This window comes from Nymphaea colorata, chromosome 12, assembly GCF_008831285.2.
Source record: "Nymphaea colorata isolate Beijing-Zhang1983 chromosome 12, ASM883128v2, whole genome shotgun sequence".
Classification (NCBI taxonomy): domain Eukaryota; kingdom Viridiplantae; phylum Streptophyta; class Magnoliopsida; order Nymphaeales; family Nymphaeaceae; genus Nymphaea; species Nymphaea colorata.
In genome coordinates, this window is record NC_045149.1 from 8,955,248 (window position 1) to 8,979,363 (window position 24,116).

The following is a 24,116-nucleotide window of genomic DNA, read 5'->3' on the forward strand; positions in this document are numbered from 1 at the left end:
GGGTTTCATTTTCTCCAACTCCGACTATCCTCCTGGCTCTCTGCCTCTCTCCGACTTCTCCTTCTCTTCTCCCTGCCTCTCTCCGACTTCTCCTTCTCTTCTCCCATTATCCCTCTACCTCTCTTCGGCTTCTCCTTCTCTTCTCCCGTTATCCCTCTTCCTCTCTGCCTCTCTCCGACTTCTCCTTCTCCCGTTATCCCTCTTCCTCTCTGCCTCTCTCCGACTTCTCCTTCTCTTCTCCCGTTCTCAGTCTGTGAGTGACTGAAACTTTTCCTTCATTGTGAGTTTGCAACCCTAACGGCCTACCGCCTAACCTTTACTCGCCTGCAGGCCACTTCCTTTATCCTTCAAGCCTTCAAGGTCAACCGGCTACTCTGCTCTGCTTTCAGCCCAAGGTTCCTGCATGTGTAAGTTCCTGTTGAAGATTCCTGCTTGTGTAAGTTCTCTCTCTCTCTCACACGCTTTTTTTTCTGCATTATTTCTCTTGTTTTCATTGTGATTCCTATTTTTATCGGTTTATTGGTTTTTCTAATGTTTTTGTTTAGTTGTAGTCCACATTTCTATGTAACTGGTCTGTGCCTTCAAGTAAGCTATGATCCAGAGATTAGAATAGCTAGATAAATGAATATCTCAATCTGCCTGTCTGGGGTTTATTTCATTTTCCTTTGTTGGTCTTCCATATATGTGAATGGTTCCTTTGTTTTATTCAGCTATGATCTGGAGTTTACCGTGGACCATAAGCTTGTTGCTGTCAGCAATGGAGACTTACTTTGTCAGGTTTGTACTGCCTTGTTCATCTCATCTATCTTTTCATTAGTTTTTCATGTATATCAGTGGGTCGATAGTTTGGAGAAATTATGAATGGATATTGCTTATTATTGAGTCTGCAGACTATGGCGTGCAACAATTTGTAGGAGTCATAATGGGGCATTATGCCTATGTTGATGCGGCTAGTTTATGAGTCCTAATTCTCCATTTTATCTATATCTTCAATTAATTTCTAGTCCTTCGTATAACTGGTTGTTTTAGTTTACAAAACCCTGCAAGGGCTTCTTCTTTCTTGATGACGGTGTTGTTCCTCATATTCCACCCGGGCATACACCTCCTCAATTCCAGGGGTCTCGTCACAGTTGAGAATTTGACTCATAATGGATTCAAACTCATCACGCAGACTTCCCAGAAAAATAAAAGTGCGGTCTATCCATTCTTTCTGCCAGTACAGTTCATGGTCAAAACCACAATTCCAGTCATCATTCACATGATCATCCAGTTCCTCCCATTTAATCTTCAGGGCTGCATAGAAGGAAGCCACAGACAAGTCACCCTGTTTAAGAGAATAGATGCTGCATTTAATCTGGTATGTACGCAGGACTCTCTTTTTACGGCCATACATCCTCGCAAGTACAGTCCACATGTCATATGAGGTTAACTTTTGCAAAATAAGGGGCTGAATATCTGTAGAAACAGAACTAATAATCCAAACCTTAACTTGATTATCTTCCAACGCCCAAGTCGCCCATCCAGGATCAGTTTTACTAGGCGCAGGTTTCTCCCCAGTGATATAGGGCAGACGACCGCGACTAGTGATCCCAATTTCAAGCGCAGCAGACCAAGAGAGATAATTGTCTTTGTTCAGCTGAATAGAGGTGACAGGAACATGCAAATTTTCGCTCTTGGTATTGCTGCCCATGTCAAAGGTAATATCGGTCTTGGAGGTCATCTCTTCAGCCATAACGACCACAAAAAAATCCAATAGTCAGAGAGTACCAAAAAAACGCAGGAGGAGGACCCGGGCACTGTGGCACTTTGCCTACAATGGAGGACGGGCAGCGGCAGAGCAACAGGATTTTCGGCAAGCAGGCACAGGGCGGCGAACAAGCAAGGCGACGGCGGGCGGCGTCGAACTGCGAGCTGCGTTGGTGCACCCAGGCGACGTCGGGCGGTGGCGCACGCCAGGCGACGGCGGGCGGCGGTGGGATGATGAGCTGCGTCGGCGGCGGGACTTAGAACTCCAGCAAGGTCAGACTTAGGGTTCCAAAAGAAACCCCAAATCACACACGAACGAAGAAGCCAAACAACACGATTTTGGCTCTGATACCATGTAAAAATACATAGCGGAAGAAGAGAAAGAAAAGCAAACACAGGATTTACGTGAAAAACCTCAGAACGAGGTGAAAGACCACGGCTCTAATCTAGGGGCAAAACCGTAACCCTAGGAGAGAGAAAACTTAATTCACTTAATCAACAATTACAATAAGTGATTAGAATAAAAGAGGGAGGAAGAGAGACCCACCTAAGGAACCGAGCCCATCCTCGATTCCCATGCCCATGGGTACCGGGTCCATATCCAGACCCGGTTCCCTATTACATGGTATTCTAACAATCTGCGGGACCTGCATTTTTTTATTAAGTGCCGTTTATAATTTCTGATCTTTGTGCCATTGTGATTCATTTAATTGATTTTTTTTATGTTTCCCAAGTGCAATGAGTAATAACTGTTGGTATCAACATTCTTTTGAAGTCTTAGCCAGCTCGCCATTATGTCATCTCCTTGAACACTGTTTTTCCAAAATCAGAAGTATGTCATAGAATGCAGTCTCAAGATTGGTTCTTTTCACATTTCAAGCTTAGTTTCTTTAAGTAGAAGCTCACTGAGGTAAACGATAGTGTTAATTTTCGTAGGTTTCTTAGTAGCAACTAGCAACATGTTCTGCTTCGTTCTGTCATTTTCTTTTATGTTATGATGATTTTGTCTGAAGTTATACTCCATACCCTGTTGTTTTAGGTGTATCATCAGCGGAGGATTGTGAATATCAAATTTCTGAGTTGGAAGAAATTCTGGATTCTAAGGTTACTTGAAGCTTTTTTATTTGCTTTGTTTTAATGTTTTGTTTTTATAAGTTCTCTAGAACTTCCCTTCACTTGTATCATTTCATTGTCTAGGTTTTTAATTTGGAAGACAGAAATGATCTAGAAGTGCATGTCCCTATGGCTATAGAAATTAAAAGGTATTACAGTTCATGGTTTGTCAATGTGGACCTCAAAGGAGAGATGGACTCTTTGTGGACAAAGGTGAATCTTGTTTCTTCAGGCTCCATATTCTTGATTTGCTTCCTTCTTTACTGATCTTTTTTCTTAAACAGTTTGTTGAACCAGAGTTGCCATACCCCTAAAGAAATGAGGTGCTCTGGCCCATGCAGAAGCACGTCCATTGCATGGTTGATCTGAGATTGCCCAGGAAGGGCACAAGTACAAGTGGTGATCCCCAAAGTGAATGTTGGACGCACTTGATCAGTGGCTTTTAGGCAATTAAATGGCCTCGTGGAACTGCCATCTTCGTTTACAGGTTTCTGTCAGGATATGGTGGTAAAATTTTCAGGTCATTTTCAATCTTCTATGAGACCTAAAATCATTAGATATGATATTCTGAAATAGAGGTAACACCAATTAGTGGAGTGGCTCATCCGATTAGTGACTGACTGACTGGTAAGTGGTCGCTTGCATTGCAAGATTAAGCATGGCTGTCCTGTGATGCAAATTAGTGAGAAGATCTATTCATTGTTTGCTGGTATCTTCATATCCACAAGGCATACCAATGAGAAAAATTGTGCTATGGGAGCACTTGTATTATCTGATGTATTCCATATGACTTTGTCCCATGTGATGCATACCCATAGTTTGAAAGATGCATCATGTTGGCCTTGCATGGCAGTGGGATGCTGTATGTTAAAAATCTGGCTTTATGCTCATTCTTTTGTGGTATTTCTGTAAAAAATTTCATAAGATGCTACACCTTAGCCTTTTCCCTGATAACTTTTGTGCACTTTCTAAGTTATTTTATGTCTATGCTTCTCAGTTATGTCCACGTCTTTAATAGTGTACATGTTTGTGATTTGGTGGAAGCGAATATGTCAATTTCTTTTCATTACATAATTCCTTGTATGATTCCATATGCTCATTCCTTGTGGAAATATATGAAGGCTGTTAAGGTGTGTATGCAAAGGGATGGAGTTGCACTGGACATCGAAGAAAATGCTTCTCCACATGTTCTTTTGAGTAATTATTTGAAGGAGGCATTGCAGATTTTTAAAGGGTATTTATCAGCTAGTAGGTTCTTGCCTCTTGGTTACCAAAATCTTGTTTCTGTTGCAATAGATAAGTTTTCTTTTTTGTGTTCCTTGGTAACGAGTTAATCGAGCCTTAATTGTGCTCGATAAGGATGAGTACCAAACGAGTTTATCAAGCCTTAATCGAGCTCGATAAGGATGAGTAGTAACGAGTTTATCGAGCGTTAATCGAGCTTCATAAGATGAGTACCAAACGAGTTTATTGAACCTTAATCGAGCTCGAGCTTGACAAGTGAGGATGAATACCAAACGAGTTTATCGAGCTTAATCGAGTCGAGCTCAAGCTCGACACGTGACTATCGAGTCAAGTTCGAGCTAGTGTAGTCGAGCTATTTTCGAGTTCGAGTCGAGCCGAGCTCGAGGTCTTACTTAGTCGAGCCGAGTTCGAGCTGGCCGAGCTCGGGCTCGACTCGGCTCGTGTTCAGCCCTAAGAACACCTCTTGCATCTGAGGTTGTCAGAGTGAGGTTCGTGGAGGTGACGTCTTGATGCACGAAGCATGAGAGAAGACAGAGATCGTGCATTCCTCCTCCTTTTTGTTCTTTTAGTCTCCGCGTGGTAGCATCGGTAGGAGTTGCAGGGAAGGGTTTGGTGGTTGGATGAAGAGGCAGACCATATCAAAGCGCCCCCCAAGATCTAGAAGAAACAAATGGTTCGGGCCAAGATTGATAGTGTACTAGAAGGTGAGCAGAAAAGAGACTCAAGAAATGAACCCATGGTCTTTACTTATAATAGAATTACAAGCACTATCAAAATCATTTCCTGAATTACAAGGATTGTTTCAATCTTTACAAGAAAAAGCAATATTTAATTTACAGTTGTTATTTTCCTGTTTGGTTGTTATGCCTCCTAACTTGACTGTTGCATCTTTATCTCTTGTTGTCTTGTCGATAATCTTAGTAATTGTTTGGCCAGCTGTTGTTTGTTTATTACTACCACCGTTATCTTGGCTAGATGTCGTTTCCTTATCAATACTACCATTATCGCCTTTACCATCATTACTGCCAGTATTGACTTTAGCGTCCCTCAAATAGGCCGCAATATGGAAAGTGCAAGTTTGCCTCTTAAAATTCGAAGGTGGTTATTGAAAGAGTTTCCGTAAATATGTCAGGATGAATGAAACAAACTGAGTGGTAAGAAGACCGAGTGCAACCATTTCCCTTAAGAAATGATAATCCAATTCCACATGCTTCATACAATAATGAAAAACGGGTTTTATGGATACTTAAAGTGCCTATAGGTTTCACAATAGAGAACAGGTGGTTCCGAGATGCCATTGAGAGACACTCAGCAGCGGCAGACGCCATTGAGCGACACTCACCCTTGGTGGTAGATTTAGCCACTGTGGATTCCTCCTTTGCTGTCCATGAGATAGGATTAGTCCCAAGAAATGTAACAAAATCAGTAGTGGAGCGACGAGTTTCTTGACAGCCAGCCTAGTCAAAATGAGAGAAGGCATGAAGTTGAATTTGCCCTTGAGAATATAAATGACATCTAAAACTAATGGAGCCACTAACATATCGAATAAGCTTTTTAACCAGTTGGAAATGACTTATCATAGGTGTTTGCATGTATTAACTAATGAAGTTGATAGCAAAAGAAATGTTGGCTGTGTAAAAGTGAGATATTGTAATCCTCCAACCAAGCTTTGAAAAAGTATATGATCCAAAAAAGGAGTATCATCAACTGGAGTTTTATAATTTTGAATCAAGGGAGTGAAATGATGTCATTGTAACACTTTCTATCGAGCTATAGGCATACTGTTTTTTATTGAGAAAGAGCCCACCTGAAAGTTTAATTACTTCTATTCTAACTAAGTGATAGAGATAACCCAAATCCTTCATAGAAAACTCCTAATATCCCAAATGAATTCTTGGAGAAGCATAGAATTGCTGCCAGTTAAGATTATATCATCAGCGTACATGAGTAGGGGTATAATGCCACGTCCTTCTTTGTAAATAAATAATGAAAGGTCAGAATGCTGGAAAAAAAGCCTTTTGATAGAAGATAAGTGTCAAATAGGTTATATCATGCTTTGCCGCAAGCCAAATAGGGCTCTATGCAGCTTGCATATATAACTTGGTTTTTGGCCATTCTGTTGATTGTTCAATAAACATAGTTTGATCCAAATCGCCATGTAAAAAGGCTTTTTCACATCCATTTGCCTGATGTCCCAATTGTGAGATAGAGCAATAGTTAGCACAATTCTAATAGTCGTTGGCTTTATAACATGAAGAAAAGTTTCTAGAAAATCAATGTCATGCACTTGATTGAACCCACAAGCAACAAGCCTAGCCTTTAGTCGCTCTACAGTTCCATCACTCTTGAGTTTTTTTTTAAACACCCACCGAGTTGAAATGACATGCATACCTTGTTTGTGTGGTACCAACGTCCATGTGTGGCACTGTTCCAAGGCATGCATCTTTTCCTTTGTGGCAGCGACACAACCTAGATCCTTAAGAGCATGCTTAATAATTTTATGTTCAATTGGTACTGTTAATGCCCAAAAATACTTGAGATTTGGTTTTTCTAGATACCAGCCTTAGCCCGAGTTACCATGCAGTGAGAATTTGAGCTCGTGGAGAGTTGACTAGACTGACTTCCTTCATGATGGCTTTCCTGACTTGGCCGTCTTTCTTCATGCTGATGTGCCTCATTTTCTGTTGAAAAAAATGATCAATTTCTTATATAACATGTCTCTTGTGATGAAATATTGTCTAATGAACCATCGTGCAAGAGATGATGGTGGTTGATCACTCGACATGAATCTTTTTTGTTTTCATTGAAATATTTGGGCAACAATCTAGTTCAGTCCAATCGCTATAGGTAACACCTTCTTTATAATTTGACATAGAAGAAAATAATGCTCTAAATTGTTTATATGGAAAAATGCTTTCATCAAAGACAACATGTCGGGATAAGCACATTCTTCCTCTAGGTGGATACAAGCACTTGTATCCCTTATGTGTAATACATTGTGTATTACTATATCCCAAAAACATGCATGGTAGAGACCTTGGGCTCAAGTTTGTTGAGAGCGTAGTCTCTTAGATATGGAAAACATTTAGTCCCAAGTGTTCTTAAACATGAGTAAGGAGGACTTTTTCCAAAAGCAAGTTTAAAACAAGACTTCATCTTCAACATTCGAGTGGGTAGTTTATTAATAAGACAGTCTGCAGTGAAAAAAGTTTCAACCCAGTAGCGAGCTAGTATATTTGCGTTGAACATCATTGCCAACCCAAGTTCCACGATGGCTCTATGGCATTGTTTTGCCATTCCATTTTGTGGTGTGTCATAGGACAGGCCTTGTGGTGATGTATTCCATTTTCTTGCAGATACGGTGATAGTTTAAGACTATTGAAATCACCTCCTTCATCCGTTTGAAACTTCTTAATTTTCTTATCAAACTGATTTTCAACATATTCATGAAAAATTGTAAATACTTGGTGTAATTCTAATTTGTGGTGCAAGGGATAGAACCAAGTGAACCATGTGGCCTCGTCAATAAAAACAGCATAAAATCAGAATTTATCAACTGAAATAATTGGAGTTGGTCCCCATAAATTACAGTGAACCTTGTCAAGACCATTTTCACAATGTTCATCCACTAGTAAGAAAGGAAGACAACATATTTTTGCTATCTGTTGACTAAAACCTGTCACACAAATAGCCTTTTATTTGCAAGAAAATCTACTACCTCTTTATGAATATTGCCTAGACGTTGGTGCCATATTTCTGTATTCATTGCTTGAAATCTTGTAGAGAAATATACTTCATGGATCTGGTCGCTGTCTTCTCCTTTATTTTCAAGTGCATAGAGATCTTCATGCCTCTTCCCCATAATTACCACCTTGTTGGTCGTCTTTTCCTTCACAACAAACTCATTAGTTGAAAACACAAAAATATAAGGGAGATCAGATGTTAATTGACTGACAAAGATAAGATTTTTCGTGATCTTGAGAACGACTAAAACATTATCAAGAATAAGTTTTTGTCACCCATTTGCTATAGTAGCCTGTCTAACATGAGTACTATCTAATTTTTCTCTATTTCCAACTATTACTTTATCTGTCCCAAAATATTTTCATAGAGAATTGAGATTGCCTATGTTAGATATCTACATGAGTCGAGACACCGATGTCGAAAAACCATTGTTGATCCTGACTATCAGTTGTTTTCATGGCGGCTAATACTTGTGGGACCTGTTGTAGCCGAAACGCCAGATTAAATCTATGCCAGCAATTGAAAGTGCTATGGTTCTTCTTGCTGCATATTTGGCATATAACGCCCTTGTCCTGAGCCGATCGGTTCTGATTGTCATCTTTATTTTTGTTGTTTGAGATCCATGAACCACCTTGACTAGCTTGCATAAAGCCACGTCCTTTGGAATTAAAGCTTTGATTTTTTCCTCCTTTGTTCCTTTGATTTATTTTTTCCTACATATTTTGCATATAACGCCCTTTTCCTGAGCCAATCGGTTCTGATTGCCATCTTTATTTCTGTTGTTTGAGATCCATGAACCACCTTGATTAGCTTGCATAAAGCCACGTCCTTTGGAATTAAAGCTTTGATTTTTTCCTCCTTTGTTCCTTTGATTTGTTTGGTAGTGACTAGTAAAAGCAACTTGGGTGCGAGGGGAATCTCCTTCTAACGTCCTCATATTTCATGATTTTGAGGAAGTGTGACTACCTCAAGATATAAGGGTGCTGGTGGTTTCAAAATGGTTGTTAGTTATGGTTGTTTGTAAGGATTCATAATCCCTTCTGAGACCAGTGAGAAGCCAAAAAACTTTAGTCTCATATGCAATAGGTTTTTCAACGGCAGAGAGCTCCTCAGAAATTTTTTTAACACTTCGAATGTATTCATCGATAGACGAATTCCTTTTCTTATGCATTTGAGGTTTTTGCATAAGAAACATTTCCCATTCCTTAAACTTATTAGCAAAATGCTGAGTTAAGGTGGTCCATACCTCCATGAAAATCTTTTGTCCAATGATAATGCTCAAGATCTCCTCATCAAGAATTCCAATGATCCATCTTGTAAGTAGTCGATCTGACTTTTGTCATGCGAGATAGTCAGGATTAAGTTCTATGATTGCATTTCCATTAGAGGTGGTGAGAAACTGTGCGGGAGACTGATATTCTTCGTCTAGAAAACTAGTCATATCCAGGCTCTCAATGAGCCCCATCATTTGCATTTGCCATAGCAGAAAATTATTTTGATTAAGCTTGATTGACACAAAGTTGGCTACACTCAGATTATATGCGTATAGATATTTGGTTGGAGCAAATGCTGATCTTTGAGAAGGATTGTCATGCTCCATGTGGTCATCCTGCTCTGATACCATGAAGGAAAAAAAGAGTCAAGAAATGAACGCCTGGTATAAATGGTTCGGTGTAAACTCGCACCTACGTCTATGGAAATGACAACTATCATTTTTTATAATGATATAGACCTAGATCTCCAAAATAGAATTACAAACACCATCAAACTCATTTCCTGAATTACAGGGATTGTTTCGATCTTTACAAGAGGAAACAATATTTAATTTAAATTGTTATTTCCCTGTTGTTGTGCCTCCCTGTTTGACAGCTGCATCTTTATCTCTTGTTGTCTTGTCGATAGTCTTAGTAACTGCTTGGCCAGCTGCTGTTGTTTATTACTTCCACCATTATCTTGGCCAGATGTTGTTTCCTTATCAATACCACCTATACCACCATTATCGCCTTTACTCATTACCACCAGTATTGTCTTTAGAAGGAAGCTGCATCAGTATAGATGAGCACAATGAAACAAGTGAGATTGGGCAGCCGATTAGTTGCAGTGGGAGCTTCTATGAACAGAATGTTCGGCAGATAGGCAAAGGCTTCCACCAGCAAGGCCCTGGCCACCATTAACTCAGGGCGAGATGATTTAGATAGAATGAGCTTTGCTTTCAGAGAAGGATTACTGCAAATTGCAATACCAGGACGAAAATAACACAACATATAGGGTTGAATAAATTCAATTTCTCAAAGTAGGCCTGCCTGATGTTTCTGGACTCATGAAGTGTTTTGTCCATTAACAACAAATTCGATTACTCAAATTAGGCCTGCCTAATCTTTTATTGTGGACTCATGAAGCGCTTATTGTGGACCCATGAAGCGCTTGTCCATAGTTATTTGCCGCCAAAGTCAAAGTTTGGATGAACTTTTGCTAGGAAAATGTGTTTCTTCTCATAGATCAGTATACCTTTAAATTGATTTCTTTAAGATCAGACTTTGAGAAAAGGCCCACAAAACATTGGCTAAGTGCTGGGTACTCGGTGAAAGTGAAAAGCCCCTTCCTTTGGAAAATTCGATTTACACTAATCTGCAGAACATGTGCATGGTAAAAGAGATTCCAATCTCTTCACTAATTCAATCCAAGGGTAGCCAGATCCGAGAAGTGGTTCATACATAACCAATATCTTGCCACAAGAGTATTGATGGGCAAGATGGTGACAAATTGATCTTGATGAGGGAACATTGGCAAAAGTTGATGGAAAGGAAACGGTTGCAGTGGGAAGGGCACAAACATTTCATACATATAGCGTACACATTACAGTTTACACACACACACACACATACACACACACAGGTTGCCATAACTAAATTATGAATAACAATCTTATTATATCCTTAAAAAGGCTGGCAAGAGGCTTCTTTCAGTACCAAGAAGCAGCACGCTGTCATCAGGATGGATTTTACGTTAGGTGTTTGCACATGGAACAATTATCTCATCCATAGGCGCAGAAGAGTAATGCGTGACACTTGCAACCCAAACAATATTAGTTGAATCTCGGCTCCTGGTTCATGCTTTGATCCCATTCTCACAGTTCATGGCTTCACTTTGTTGCCAGTGATTATAATTAAATGACGTCCCAGAAAATAGATCTAATCAAACGCACATTGTTTCAGAAGTAACAAATTTGAACTCCAAGCTTATTAAGAAACGCTCAAGAAGTTGTTTGGACTAGGATTTGAATTCTAAATGTACTTGCGAAATAAGCACTTCAAACAAGTTATTTTATATAAACTTCAAGACGGGCATGCTCAAAATTATATTAGTTATCACAAACAAGTTTGTCAAAGTTGGAGACAAACACCTATGTTTCATACGCAGCTTGCTGATCCCCTTTTCTGAGTTTAAATGCACTCCTTACATGCTAAGCGAAACTGAAACGCAAGTAGTTTGGCATCTTTTCTAGGCCTAATTAACAGGAGACATCGGCAAGGAACTTCCTGTAGGTAACATATGGAAATGCAGTCAGAGAGAGGAAAATTACCTTCATGGGAGCACAAAAAAGACATCTATATCTAGTTTTCATTCCCAAATGAAATCATTAGAAGTACCAAATGGAAATGATGAACCTAATATATGGAATAATTTACATGACAAGTTGTAAACATACAAATAGGAACGTGGATCAGTATTTGCAGAGCAACATCTTAGAATCTCAACTGGAAACACGTTGTCAGACAAAAAATCTGATCCATGGTTATTTGTCCCCTTAATCAAGAGGATGTAGAACTTCCACGAGACCGATGTACTGAGATAGCCTTGATCACCAAATAAGTATCCAGACAAAACAGGGCTCCTTATGACATAGAAGGGGCATTCATGTATTAACTGAACATCCAGTAGATCAAAATTCTGCAGTAAATATCACAAGTCCTTTCCCAATAACTTCTTCCAGGATGATAGTCTTCCTCCGTCCATCCAACTGAATGTCCATGTTGCGAGACAGGCCTGTACAACTTACATACATGGTGCTCCAAAAGTACGAAATCTTCTTGGTTCCCAGAATCAACCTCCAAATAGAAAATGAAAGGGGAAACAAGAGGATAAAGACCTTGATTCATTATAATTTAACCACCTCAGCCATGAGATTCGAGGTTCAATCTTACTGCAGAATTTCCAAGCTTCCCTAGAAAATAGAGACCAAAGTGGGTTAGATGCATTTATATAGACAAATTACATAAATTGTAGTTAATGAAACTAGTTAGAACTGCTAGATGTGCACCAGTCCATATTAACCTTCTGGCTTCTGGTCTAGAGCTGGATAATTTCATAGATTAAATATTTAGAGAGCAAAAGCTCTTTCTTTTCACACCCTTGGAATCACCAACCCCTCAGAAATCAAAATCAACAAAAATGCTTGCCAATGTCAATCAATTTAACTTCTTGAAGAAGCAGGAAAGAGCAGGCAAGTCATTACAGGTGTCCCTTTTGGATAACCATTTCTCGTCAAAATGAATGTCAATGTCCCTGAAAAATACATGAAGACAAGTATGGGTTATGGAAAGAAAAAAAATTGATGCTAAGCAAACCACAATGTCCCAACAAGATCTCCTTTGAATCCTAAGTGAGAATTAGTAACCAACCTCCTCAAGCTAAGCACACGAAAGTTTCTACGCAGATAATCTGCATGCTCAGTCAGAGCAGTTTGTGCATAAGGTTTTCCAACAGTTCTAATTGCAGCAGCTCTCAGCAAGTTTTCCAATGTACCATGCTTCTTTATAAGTTTGACAGCCGTCTTCCGGCCAAAACCAGGAGATACATGTTGAAGCCCTGGGACACCATCAACATCATCACCCAGTATGCAACCTACACAATGCCACCATTAGATCAAAGGAAAGACCTTCATCTTACTTTTGAAAGAGAATGGAACAGTAGTGACAATCAAGATTTCCTACTTCATGAAAAGCAAGAAAATATCGAGTATTAGTTGGCTTATGACATTTATTTCAAATTTTCAACAGCTTTTCAAGTCTTTTTTTATGACCATAAGAAACATACAGGCTGCACAATAAACCTACACCAAGATTTTCCCAATATTTGCTACTCATTCCAGTAGCTCAGCATCATTTGCACAATTATGGACAATAAGAACTCACTTGATCCTTTACAGTTAAAGGTCGTATGTAAACATACTTACGGAGACTCAGATCAGATGCTGGGTCACAATTGTACTGCAAGAGATAATGCTTTAATGTGTAAAATGACCACCGTCCAAGCTCTGGCATAGGCATTACCATCTGCACGCGTTCAGATATCAACTGCTTGAAATCTTTATCAGGTGATGCTATGACAGCATGAAGTCCTCTTTGTTGAATTTGTTCAACAAGTGTTGCAATCACATCATCTGCCTCAGCATCTTCAACTTTTATTGCCTGCTAGTTCAAAGATATGACATTTTGAAATGAAAACACATGTTTTTAAACATTTAAATTAAACATAACCTGATGTATCTTGCAAACTGCAACTTAAATTGCACATTCTTCATTCAGTTTAACATTGTCATGAAATTGAACAGTTTAAAACAGATAATTGTAATTAACCAATAATTAGCCAAATATAACCTAATGATGTGTGTTGTAGCTGCAAACCTAAGACCTGAGGTGATTTCAGATCCTCAGATCTTAGATGCAAGGTTTTGAGATCCGAGGGTCAATTGAAAATGCGTTTGATGGGTTTAATCGACCCTCAGATCTGTCCCTCTCTCCCTCTATGAGGGTTTCTCTCTGCTCTCTCTATCTCTCTCTCTCTAAAACTTCAAAGTTCTAAATGACAGCCATGGCTGCCCTCTTCCAGGTGAGGTCTCTCTCTCTCTCTCCCTCTCTCTCTCTCTCTCTCTCTCTCTTTTGCACAACCATCTGGCCAGTCAGTGGGAGGGCTTTACAACCCTCCTTTTTGGCTGGCCAAAGGGCTTGGAAGCCCACTTGATCACAAGAGCCCTTTTTTCTGCAAAGAAGAGACAAGCCCTCCTTTCCTAGCAAACAAAAGGCCTTTCAAGCGTTCTTTAGCCCTCTTGGAAGGCCTCTTGTTTGCTAGAATCCCCTATTATGCTGGAAAAAGAGGCTCTAGCTTAAGCTTGACTAAGCTCGAGTCAAGCTTGCTGAGCTTGATTTGCTCAAGCTCGAATAAGCTCGAGTAAATTCTGACCCTCCCATTTCCCCTAAAAGTAAAACACAATGTCTCGGCCTTTCAATGAGTATCCTAAAACTTAAACCCTGGTCCCAACTCTTGCCACTGTGCTTTGATTTCTTCCCTCACCTCCTCTTTTCGGTCGTTGGAGGTCTACTACCACCATTTGCGGGGCTTGACCATCATCCTCTGGCATCTGACCACCAACCAGTCCACCGGCTCTAGTAAGTTGTTATATATATATATATATATATATATATATATATATATATATATATATATATATATATATATATATATATTGGTGTTACAAATGCCAACTAAACTGAAAAATGCAGTTGTGAACGGCCACAACCAGGCCAGCCAGCGGCCACCATCTTCATTTCTCTCTTTCACGCCCACAATTTCTTGGTTAATCCTCCTCTTTTTTCATAGTACAACTGGCACCCGTAAACAAGAGCCACCACCAATGGTTAGTCCGGAACACCAACACTACTGACCACAAGCAACTCTCACTCTCACTCTCTCACAACCTCTTCACCCTCTTTTTTTTCTTCTAAAAAATACATCAGGCACCCCTAAACAACAGATGGCAACCGGTGACTAGCACAAAACACCACCATTACTGACCACAAGCAACTCTCTCTCTCTCTCTCTCTCTCTCAAAACATCTTCCTCTTGCTGAATTGATTTAATATCTCAGTAGTTTCAGGCTGCCAAGGGAAGTGGAGGTGTGATATTGAAAAAAAAAAAAATGAAGAATGGCAGTGGTGAGGCTAACGGTGCTCTTGCTCTCTTTATATCACTCTTTTCTATATTCTCCCTTAATTTTCTTACAAGGACATCATTTGAAGAAGAATTATCAATTGCAGTAGGTACAAATTTTCTTTTAATCTCTCATTCTGTAAGATACTTGACAATTACAGTTATTATAAGGTTCCTAATATGAGATCGCCCAAATTCAATAAAATTGATGATATGTTCTTGCATTTTACACTCTCTATCAATGAAATCAGTTGTTACTGACACATTCCCAACTTGTTAATTTGATGTCCACATATCCGTAGCCAAAGCAATTTTATCAACACACCTTCAAAACTTCTTTTAATTTTTTCTTTTTGTCTTTATCAAACTCCTTACATATCTTTTAGCATCTATTCCTTAAACTGACACCCACTTACAAAAATCAAGTATAAGAAGGAATCTAGACCAACGATTACCTACTATAGAAAAACGATGTTCTTCAGTTACCACTACCTTTGCAATGATCTCCCTTATTGACTGTACGTCAACATTGGAATCCATATCTATCATATTATTTATGACATCAGAAGCTTCACTTAAAGTATAACTTAGAAATCATTGTTTTTTGTTAGCAAAACGTCCATTTGTGTCTTCTCAATGATGATGTAATTCAACTTGCAATAATCACAAATAATGCATTAGAATACTTGCATTTTCCTTTTTCATACCATTACAAAATCATTATATATTTTAGAAGTCTTTGCTTTGGATCTCTTTGCACCATCTACAGGTACTTTACATTGATCTCTAGAAACTCCTTCATTTTCAGTGTCTTAGGAATTTATAGGACTTTCATTAGCACAATGCAACCCAATAGGTAAATTATCTGAACTTTATCCTGAATCACATGCTTATTTGCCCTTATCAACAATACTTTCTTCCTAAGTTTGTCATTTATTATTTTTAAAAAAGAAGTGTCGTTTATATCTTAGACACATACATTACAGCTTAGGAAAAAATATCATAATAGATTCCTACTATTACTATTCATTTGTACGAAGTGTATATAGTCATCATTTTATAAACGATGTAGGAAGTGTATGTCACATTTCTAGAGAAGTGTGTCCTCTATAATAAAGTTTGATCTTCTGCCATAACCAGCGATGTAGTTGTTCAGGTCCATTGGTATAGGCAGTCGTATCCTCTTGTTTGTTCTAATTTCAATAACTTTGATTAGCAAATTATCCAACTAGTGTAAATCCAAATCCAGATGAATTTCTGTTATTTTCTGTCATACATTTGAATAAAGTAGGATGGCTGCTTTTGATGTTTTAGTCCAAAGAATTAAAATTATACAGTTACATTATCTTAGAATAGGCCATGTATGAGCATCGTCTACAACCACCAGATGGAGGCTCCCTGCCTCGTCAATAGATTCAAGGCCTTCATAGATGGATTTTTGTCTTGTAGCATAGCCTGCTACAGACATATATGCTCTTATAAGCTAACAAGAGTTCTCATATTTGTGATTCATGAGTAAAAGATGTTAAATGGCCATAACATGTTAACATAGTTATTGTTTACTGAGAGATTTCTCTCAGTATGATCATGATAAGGCAATAAACTACCTACCCTTAGCCCTACCCTCGTCAGCACCATATTGTTTTCTGAGATGAAAATATCTTGCATGAGCAGGACTTGTTAGATAAACTTTTTTACATTCAAAAACAATGTCCAACTTTGGAGAAATAGGAAGAACCGAGAACATTATTGGAAACCCATGATAGTAACAAATACAAATCAAAATCAATAACCTTTCATTCTGGACATGCCAATCATGAATTAGTAGTTGCATTCAATCTCTGAAAACAAAACCCCAATTGTCTTGAACCTTTTATTTTTCAAATAGGATATCTATACGATCTCAACAAAGAATATCCATATCTATATATACATTATACACATAGATCTAAGTTTTAATACATTCCCACCAGAACATAACCAAGAGGAAAACAAGTAAAAAGTTTGATCATTACCCAAAACTAAGAAAAGAAAGATGAAGTATAGATCAAAAGACTTGATTAATGATCAAGAAAGAAATCACATAATAAGAAACTTATTAAAACGCCAAGGAATAAGGTTTTGATTCTATTCATAAATTAAAGAAATTATGCAATGACCCTGAGTCTTTCTTTTTTCCTATGACACATCTACTTCCCTTGGCAGTATGGATGTTAAATCAATTCAGCAAGAGGAAAAGGTTGTGTGTGTGTGTGTGCGTATGTGTGTGTGAGAGAGAGAGAGAGAGAACGTAAGAGAGTGAGAGAGAGATTGTTGCCTATGGTGGGTAATGGTGGAGTTCTGCCCTAGCCACTGATGGCTGGCTCTTGTTCAGGGGTGTATGGCATATTTTGGAAAAAGAAAAAGTGGATTAAGGAAGAGGTTGAGAGAGAGAGAGAGAGAGAGAGAGAGAGAACGTAAGAGAGTGAGAGAGAGATTGTTGCCTATGGTGGGTAATGGTGGAGTTCTGCCCTAGCCACTGATGGCTGGCTCTTGTTCAGGGGTGTATGGCATATTTTGGAAAAAGAATAAGTGGATTAAGGAAGAGGTTGAGAGAGAGAGAGAGAGAGAGAGAGAGAGAGAGTTGTCGTGGTGGTGCTCCACCCGAGCCACTAGTGTCCAGCTCTTGTTTGGATTGTGTATGGCGTACCCTGAGGGGGAAAAAAAAGTATTAAGAGATCGTGTGTGCGAGAGAGAGAAGATGGTGGTCACCGGCTGGCTGGCCTTGTTGTCATTAGAACGGTAGCATTTTTCGGTCTATAATGTTTTCCACACAGATTTTTCAATTTCACAAGTTTTCCAAACTTTCACACACTAGTGCATAGCATACCCGTTTTTCAATTTCATAGGATGTAAAGAGAGACAAAGAGGAGGTTATAACTTACCAGTGCTGGTGGACTAGCAAATGGATGGATGTAGAACGATGATAGTTGGACCCTGCAGATGGTGGCAGTGGATCTCCAGCGATTGAAAAGTGGAGATCAGGGAAGAAATTGACACCACAGGGCAGGAGTCAAGACTAAGGTTTTAGTTTTGGGATACTCATTAAGAGTCTGAGACAGCGTCTTTTACTTTTAGGGGAATGGGGGAATCAGGGTAAGACTCAAGCCAAGTTGAGCTTACGCGAGCTGAGTTAGCATTCTTAGCAAACTCAAACTCGACTGGACTAAATGAATGAGTTGAAACATCAACTCGAGCTCGACTCTTTTGCTAAAAGAGTCGGCTCGAGATTAAGCCGAGATCAAGTTGCTCAGCTAGTTGTTCAGGCCCATATTTGAGGGCTCTGCATATCTCCGATATAGGCATCTGACAGAACCTCACATCTCCAAAAAAAATCTAAGGTCAGATGTGAGATCTAAGGAAATCAAACACCCTCTAACAAATAAAGCTTAAGAAAAAGGTATGACACAAAACGAGCAATAGGATTGAGGTGCAGGTCATTGTATATCCCAAATATTTGGGCAATTGATGACTAACACAATAATGAAGAAAAAATTGTGCCTTTGTATGTGTCTCTCTCTTTGGAATACAATCAAGAAGAACATAGCAAAACTTATAAAGCTGGTCTCTATAACATAAATTCAGGGCCTCAGATCATTCTTTTAATATATTATATTATTTCTGTCCTTCATCTCCCTCTGCTGGAAATTCTTTTTAGGAATAACAAGCCCAAGTTAGAATAGTTGAGAAGGATTACAGTCCTTCACATTATATCAGGCAAAATGCCTATCATATGTTTAGACGGCAGACATAATGTATAATTTAGTCTACATTTTAAACATAAGGTTCTAAGATGATGCAAGTTTATCTACTAGTAAGGCACCATGATGAAAAGATACTGAGGACAAGTAAGTTTGACAACAATTTCTTGCTCATGATTTTTTATGTTCAATGTTCTAGATTTAAAGGAAACAAGTTCTAACTAAAATCAGGTGATAAGAATGGGAAAAGCAAAAAGGAAGCGTAAGCCTACCGGGATGTTGCATTTATCAAAAAGATCCATGATGTTTTCTGTTGCACATTTGTTGGATGTTATGTTCTGAATTCCTGAAATCCTATGGAACGTAGATAAGCCTGCTGAAGATCTCCTGCGATGTGCTTTATATGAAGGCAATAACTGCCTACGATATTCATTTCCATGTTCTCCATCAAATACCTAATGAAACAAACTCAGTGAACACTTGGAAAGAAAATTGGCTTTGACATAGAGTCAAGAAATGAAAAGACAAAATGCAAAGTTCACTTGTCTATTTTCATTACACCTTACTTATCTTAAGGGGCTGTCAGATTGTAGGTTAAAGTTTAAATAGAGAAAAGATTATACAAGATTTATCCTAGCTATCTTTTATGTGAAATAAAATTCATATGATGTTTTACAATAAAAAAAAAATTATGAAAACAATGCTGAACCCATTACTTAAAAAAAGTTGTGTCAAAAAATGAAAAAAAGGTTCAAAAGATTTACCCAAGTTTTTCCCTCGTAAGGTCAAATTTCAAAATTTTCCTTCATTTTTAGGCAAAGAAACACTCATTTTTAGGCAAAGAAACACTCATAGAGACTTCCATAAAAAGCTTTAGATATATTTGATTAGCTATGACAACAACATCTCAAACTCGCTTTCTTTCATACCCAAGAAAAGAGCCCGCCTCTATCACACTGGGGATATTTCCAAAAGAACCTACAATTTTCATGTGTGTGTGTGTGTGTGTGTGTATATATATGTCCTAAAGTTCAACAAAACCACATTTACTTGTTTTTTTCTCTCCATTAAATGCCCACTCTTTAGCCTTTAATGCAGAAAGAGAAATAGAAGCATTCAATGTGCACACACACACACACAAAGATCCCCGGTTCACAGGGCGATTCTGGAGGCAACACAAACGAGAAGAGCCTCGACCTAACGGTCTCGGGGAACCTCGCCGGGATCGGGGCGCCCAAGCTATATACATATAATATATATATATATATATATATATATATATATATATATATCCTAAAGTTCAACAAAACAAGATGCCATATTTACTTTTCTTTTTCTCTCCATTAAATGCCCTCTCTTTAGCATTTGATGCAGAAAGAGAAATAGAGGAGGCATTCAAATGCAGAGAGATAAATAGTTATAATGTCATCTTTTATAGAATTTTGGATCTCATTATATACATACATATGGTTCCACGAACAACACAAAAAGAAAATACCCCCATTTGAGATGCATTTCCCAGTACGACATAAGTCCAAATAGAGTAAGATAACCAAAATTGAAAATTGCATCAAAAGCTCTTAGTTAAGCATAATTTGTGCACTGAAAACAAAATCATTCATCTAGAACAGGAAAGAAAGATTGAGTGGGAAAGTTTCCCGTACACCTATAGCTAAATAGTAGAATATTTGGCAAAATTTCAATTCTTCTTAGATAGCAATGCCCAGTGGGAAACAGTTATCAGTTATTAAGGTCATATCCAAATTTCAAGTATAATGTGAGGACTCGGGATCATGGTCCTGCTATATGCGTGGAAACCTCGATATCCAGATGGAGCACTAGAAACCTAGTATTGGAGGAACCGATGGCATGAAATATGCTCGCAAGAATGGTCCAGAACAGTAACCTTTATAGTTACTAGATATATTTTGTGTTTTACATTAAATGCTTCCCTTACACAAAAAAGAATGAACATAGTCAATCTACATGCATGTGAACTACCAAATTCAGTTGAAGCATGCATATTATGAACATCTCCGCTCGCACAAGATTCCAGAACAGTAACATTTTTACACACTAAGTTGATTATGAACTGAGGAGCTTAGTTATACACTGATATTAAATATGCTGCTACTTCAGTTTTCTTGGAGGCACTCATGGTAAAGCGCAAAAGAATATGCAACTGACCTAAATTACCTAACAGAGATGCTTGACTACAATATTACATTTATATTTTAAACACGTCTCCTGATCCTCAAGATGAGAATTACGGAGCCAAATCTATAGGTTTCATAACTTGTTATAGAGCTTATGCTTCGCGAAAGTATACCATTTAGATGAGCAAAAAATGTTTTAAACAAGCCACAGCCTTCTCTTAGAAAGCTAGAAATCAGCTAAAAGAATAAAACAGAGCTAAACTAGCCAGAAGGCATTCACAAGAAAAAAGACAAGATTGAGCATCCTGGAATACACATCCTGTTTAATGTGTTAATTGTTATCACGTTGATGAGTTGCAAAGAAGACTGTGAATGGGAAAAGTAGGGAACTGCAGCACGGGATTGTTGTGAGTCAGACTGTCCAATCACACCAACATGCTATTGTAACATTTTCCTTGGAAAATTTACGTAACCAATTATTCTATATGGACTCCAAGAACAAAGAGACGTAGATTGATTCTATAAATCAGATCTATTCAAGGAAAACAATTTCCTAAGCTGACATTCATAAAGATGCATCTGCAAGACAGAGGGTAGACCTTGAGAAAATGAGGGAAGATCTTAGAAGTATCCCAACCGCCTGAACCATTGTCTTTTCTCTTCATGTGATGTTGCCCTTGTCTCTCTCCATGATGAACAGCGGAAGAGTTTTGAGTTATGCGTCCCTAGACATGTTAAAAATTAGCTATATCACACCATCACCTTCTGAAGCATGACGGCAACGGGTCAGCTACTTGCATCAACTTGCAATTGGCCACTTTCCAAGAATTTCACAACAACAAGGTCACCATTTTTTTTGCATCGTCCACAGACAGTAGTCCACCACGACCCAATTTGGGGGGCAATGTGGCAAATACCAGACCCAGTGATAGCGTTTTGCTCACTTCTACACCTAACGCTGTTGTGAACACAATACCAGAAATTGCTTGCAGGATGCTCATCCATAGAATAGGTCACTGAGAATCCCCAAGTCTCATAGCATTAGATTAACGGGTTGCCGATTCACATAAATCTAGAGATACATAGAACGAATCGATCACATCAACAAAATGCAAAAATAATTGCTACGAATACCATCTGCAGGACCTTGATACAGGCAGACGTTCCTAAGGAACTTCAACCACACAAAACTAGGTCAATGAGTTCTAATTCGGACACATATAAAACAAACAACAGAAATCTAATCACAGCGGCAGAGTAGAAAACCAGTTCTCCCATGAAACGCCATTTGCAGGATATGTGTACGCACATGAGATCCAAAATGCAGCTGAAAACTACAGAAAATTAGGACAATCTAGCGCGACCAACACAAACTCAGCCACAAAAACAGACAATAATTGAAGCAAGAAGGGGAGATGCTTACAGCCATAACTGGGTCTTGGCCTACAACGCGCGAGAGTAAGAGAGTGGTCCAGTAAGCGAAAGAGTAGTGGCTAGGCTGGCTTCCGTCATAGCAGAGAGGGTTCACGTCGAGGAGGAAGACCCTTGCCGCTCTGCTCAGGGCAACTTCTGAACTATGCCCACGACGTCGGCCTTCTTCTCCAAGCAGCAGTGGCGGCTTTTTGCGGCTGCCATCGGGACTGCTACTTAGAAGAGGCCTCCCCAATTGCTTCTTCTTCGATGGCCTCAGTGGGGCAGCGACGTAGACTCGTTGGTTCGCAGGTGGAGGAGAAACGGGCAATGGATTAGGGAAGGAAGGAGCTCTGCCCGCGTGGTTGCACGATAATATCAGGCCATCTCCCATGCCGGCCCCCTCATGCATCCCCTGCAAATTGCAAAAACTACACGTTCAAGTATGCGGGAGACGAGGCCTAGCTGCCGCTGGGTCTGGCCTTGGCGCTGTCTGGATGAGGCAATTACTGTGAAACCGTCTTGTGATTACCCACCAAATCCTAACCCACGTTGGGTTCAACCCTTGAAAAATGGACTGGAATCCGATTCCCTGATTTTCCCAACAGATATCGTTAACTGTTAAATTCGTCAAACAGCGTGAAATAGCTTTCTTCATTTAGAAACGAGAGAAGTTTTGCTTCTAAAAATCCCAAGGAAAAGCTCAAACTTATGTTAAGCAACATAAAACATGATACTCGCTTATTTTGCATGGTTTCTCGTCAAAATAGCTGGTTATGCCAGGAAAATGAAGCTCTTCACTGCTTCTGTGCGACAAACAGCACACCGGAAAATTATGTCGGGTCCTGCCACTATGGCATGCTCCTCTTTTTCATGGCCTAGTGTGATTTTTATTTACATGGTAATCTCTTTTTGCATGTCCACGAAGTAGAAGGGTGTGACAGAGTATGCACTATATACTAATATTTTATAAATTTTAATCTCTTATTGAAAACCTTTCAAACCTTATAAACGAGATATGTTAAGCAACATGCATCTAACTTGCCCCCGTAATAGCTGGTTTCATGGGGTGTAGCATAGCTGGTTTAACCTATGAATTAGTGAAAGTCCAGTCATAATTCTTAGTTTAATTCTTGTGAGTGCTATTTCTTTAACATGGTAATGGTACCGAAAAATGGAAATAATAAGAACCATTGAAGGGCAACATGTGTTTGGCCTGTCTAAGAACAAATTAGTCACTTAAAAAGGTGAACTACAACCACTCATTTGTTGGATTACATGTGTCCAATGTGGTCCATATTATTGAATGTATCGCACAAAAAGTTACTTGATTTTAATTTAGCAATGCTGAAATTACCTTTGTGCAAATGGGGGCCTGCCTATGTTAGCTATGGAGAATTAAATGTCAATTTCAGTCGTAAAATCCTCAACATATCAATAGCAAATATTGGAAACAATCACTCAAGAATGGAATCTCTTACACGTACACGTAATTTACAAGCACATTAACTATGTCACTATTGCATAAAGAATGTTGAGTTGTCCAATGGATTGTCTAGCATCGGTAACACATTGTTTCTGTCTGATGAATCTACCATGTTTCAAAAATCTACCCTAAACAGAAAACGTTTTAATGTGTCTAATGAATTTAACCAATTTCTGAGTTACGTGCTTGAGACAATAACATTATGTTACTGTTCCAAACGGTCCCAGAGTCCCAGAGAACGTCCAATGAATGTACCAACACAACAAACCATCAACCTATTTTTGCAGAATGTAACTCTACATGACTTATATTCATACTCCACACCATTCTTTCTCTTGTTCCTTCATTACTGTGTATTAAAGAAACCTACCCCCTTTTATCCACTATTCAATATTTTGAAATTTTTTTAATATAATCACGAATGTGTGCCATTTTAATTATGGTATCGTGACGAGATCAAATAAGAATTCAATAATCTTTTTTGGC

At 38.8% G+C, this 24,116-nt stretch overlaps 2 protein-coding genes across 12 annotated transcripts; one reads left to right on the plus strand and one right to left on the minus strand.

The window, feature by feature from the left end:
• Window positions 1–3,813, plus strand: LOC116266462 (uncharacterized). 6 transcript variants are annotated; one of them, XR_007575085.1, is made up of 7 exons: window positions 1–436; window positions 711–777; window positions 1,292–1,697; window positions 1,781–2,019; window positions 2,786–2,850; window positions 2,944–3,072; window positions 3,144–3,813. XR_007575085.1 is itself a non-coding variant. In XM_031647700.2 (7 exons), exons 3-7 carry the CDS (start codon window positions 713–715, stop codon window positions 3,171–3,173), a joined length of 528 nt encoding a protein of 175 aa, XP_031503560.1. In that variant the 5' UTR covers window positions 1–253; window positions 331–436; window positions 711–712; the 3' UTR covers window positions 3,174–3,813. The 6 variants fall into 6 exon arrangements, 4 of the variants coding, with proteins under 4 accessions (XP_031503560.1, XP_031503559.1, XP_031503558.1 ...); XM_031647700.2 differs by lacking the exon at window positions 1,292–1,697 and having other exon boundaries at window positions 1–253; window positions 331–436; XM_031647699.2 differs by lacking the exon at window positions 1,292–1,697.
• A 7,625-nt stretch (window positions 3,814–11,438) lies between these two features.
• Window positions 11,439–22,652, minus strand: LOC116265208 (uncharacterized). Of its 6 annotated transcripts, none has more exons than XR_004175011.2 (7): window positions 22,158–22,651; window positions 21,334–21,459; window positions 18,851–19,033; window positions 13,085–13,319; window positions 12,531–12,753; window positions 12,184–12,414; window positions 11,439–12,073 (listed from the first exon to the last, which is right to left on the minus strand). XR_004175011.2 is itself a non-coding variant. In XM_031645762.2 (7 exons), the coding sequence occupies exons 1-7, from the start codon at window positions 22,554–22,556 to the stop codon at window positions 12,024–12,026; spliced, it is 1,266 nt and encodes a 421-aa protein (XP_031501622.1). In that variant the 5' UTR covers window positions 22,557–22,652; the 3' UTR covers window positions 11,439–12,023. The 6 variants fall into 6 exon arrangements, 3 of the variants coding, with proteins under 3 accessions (XP_031501622.1, XP_031501623.1, XP_031501624.1); XR_004175010.2 differs by having other exon boundaries at window positions 12,170–12,414; XM_031645762.2 differs by having other exon boundaries at window positions 12,365–12,414; window positions 22,158–22,652.
• Between the last annotated feature and the right edge of the window lie 1,464 nt (window positions 22,653–24,116).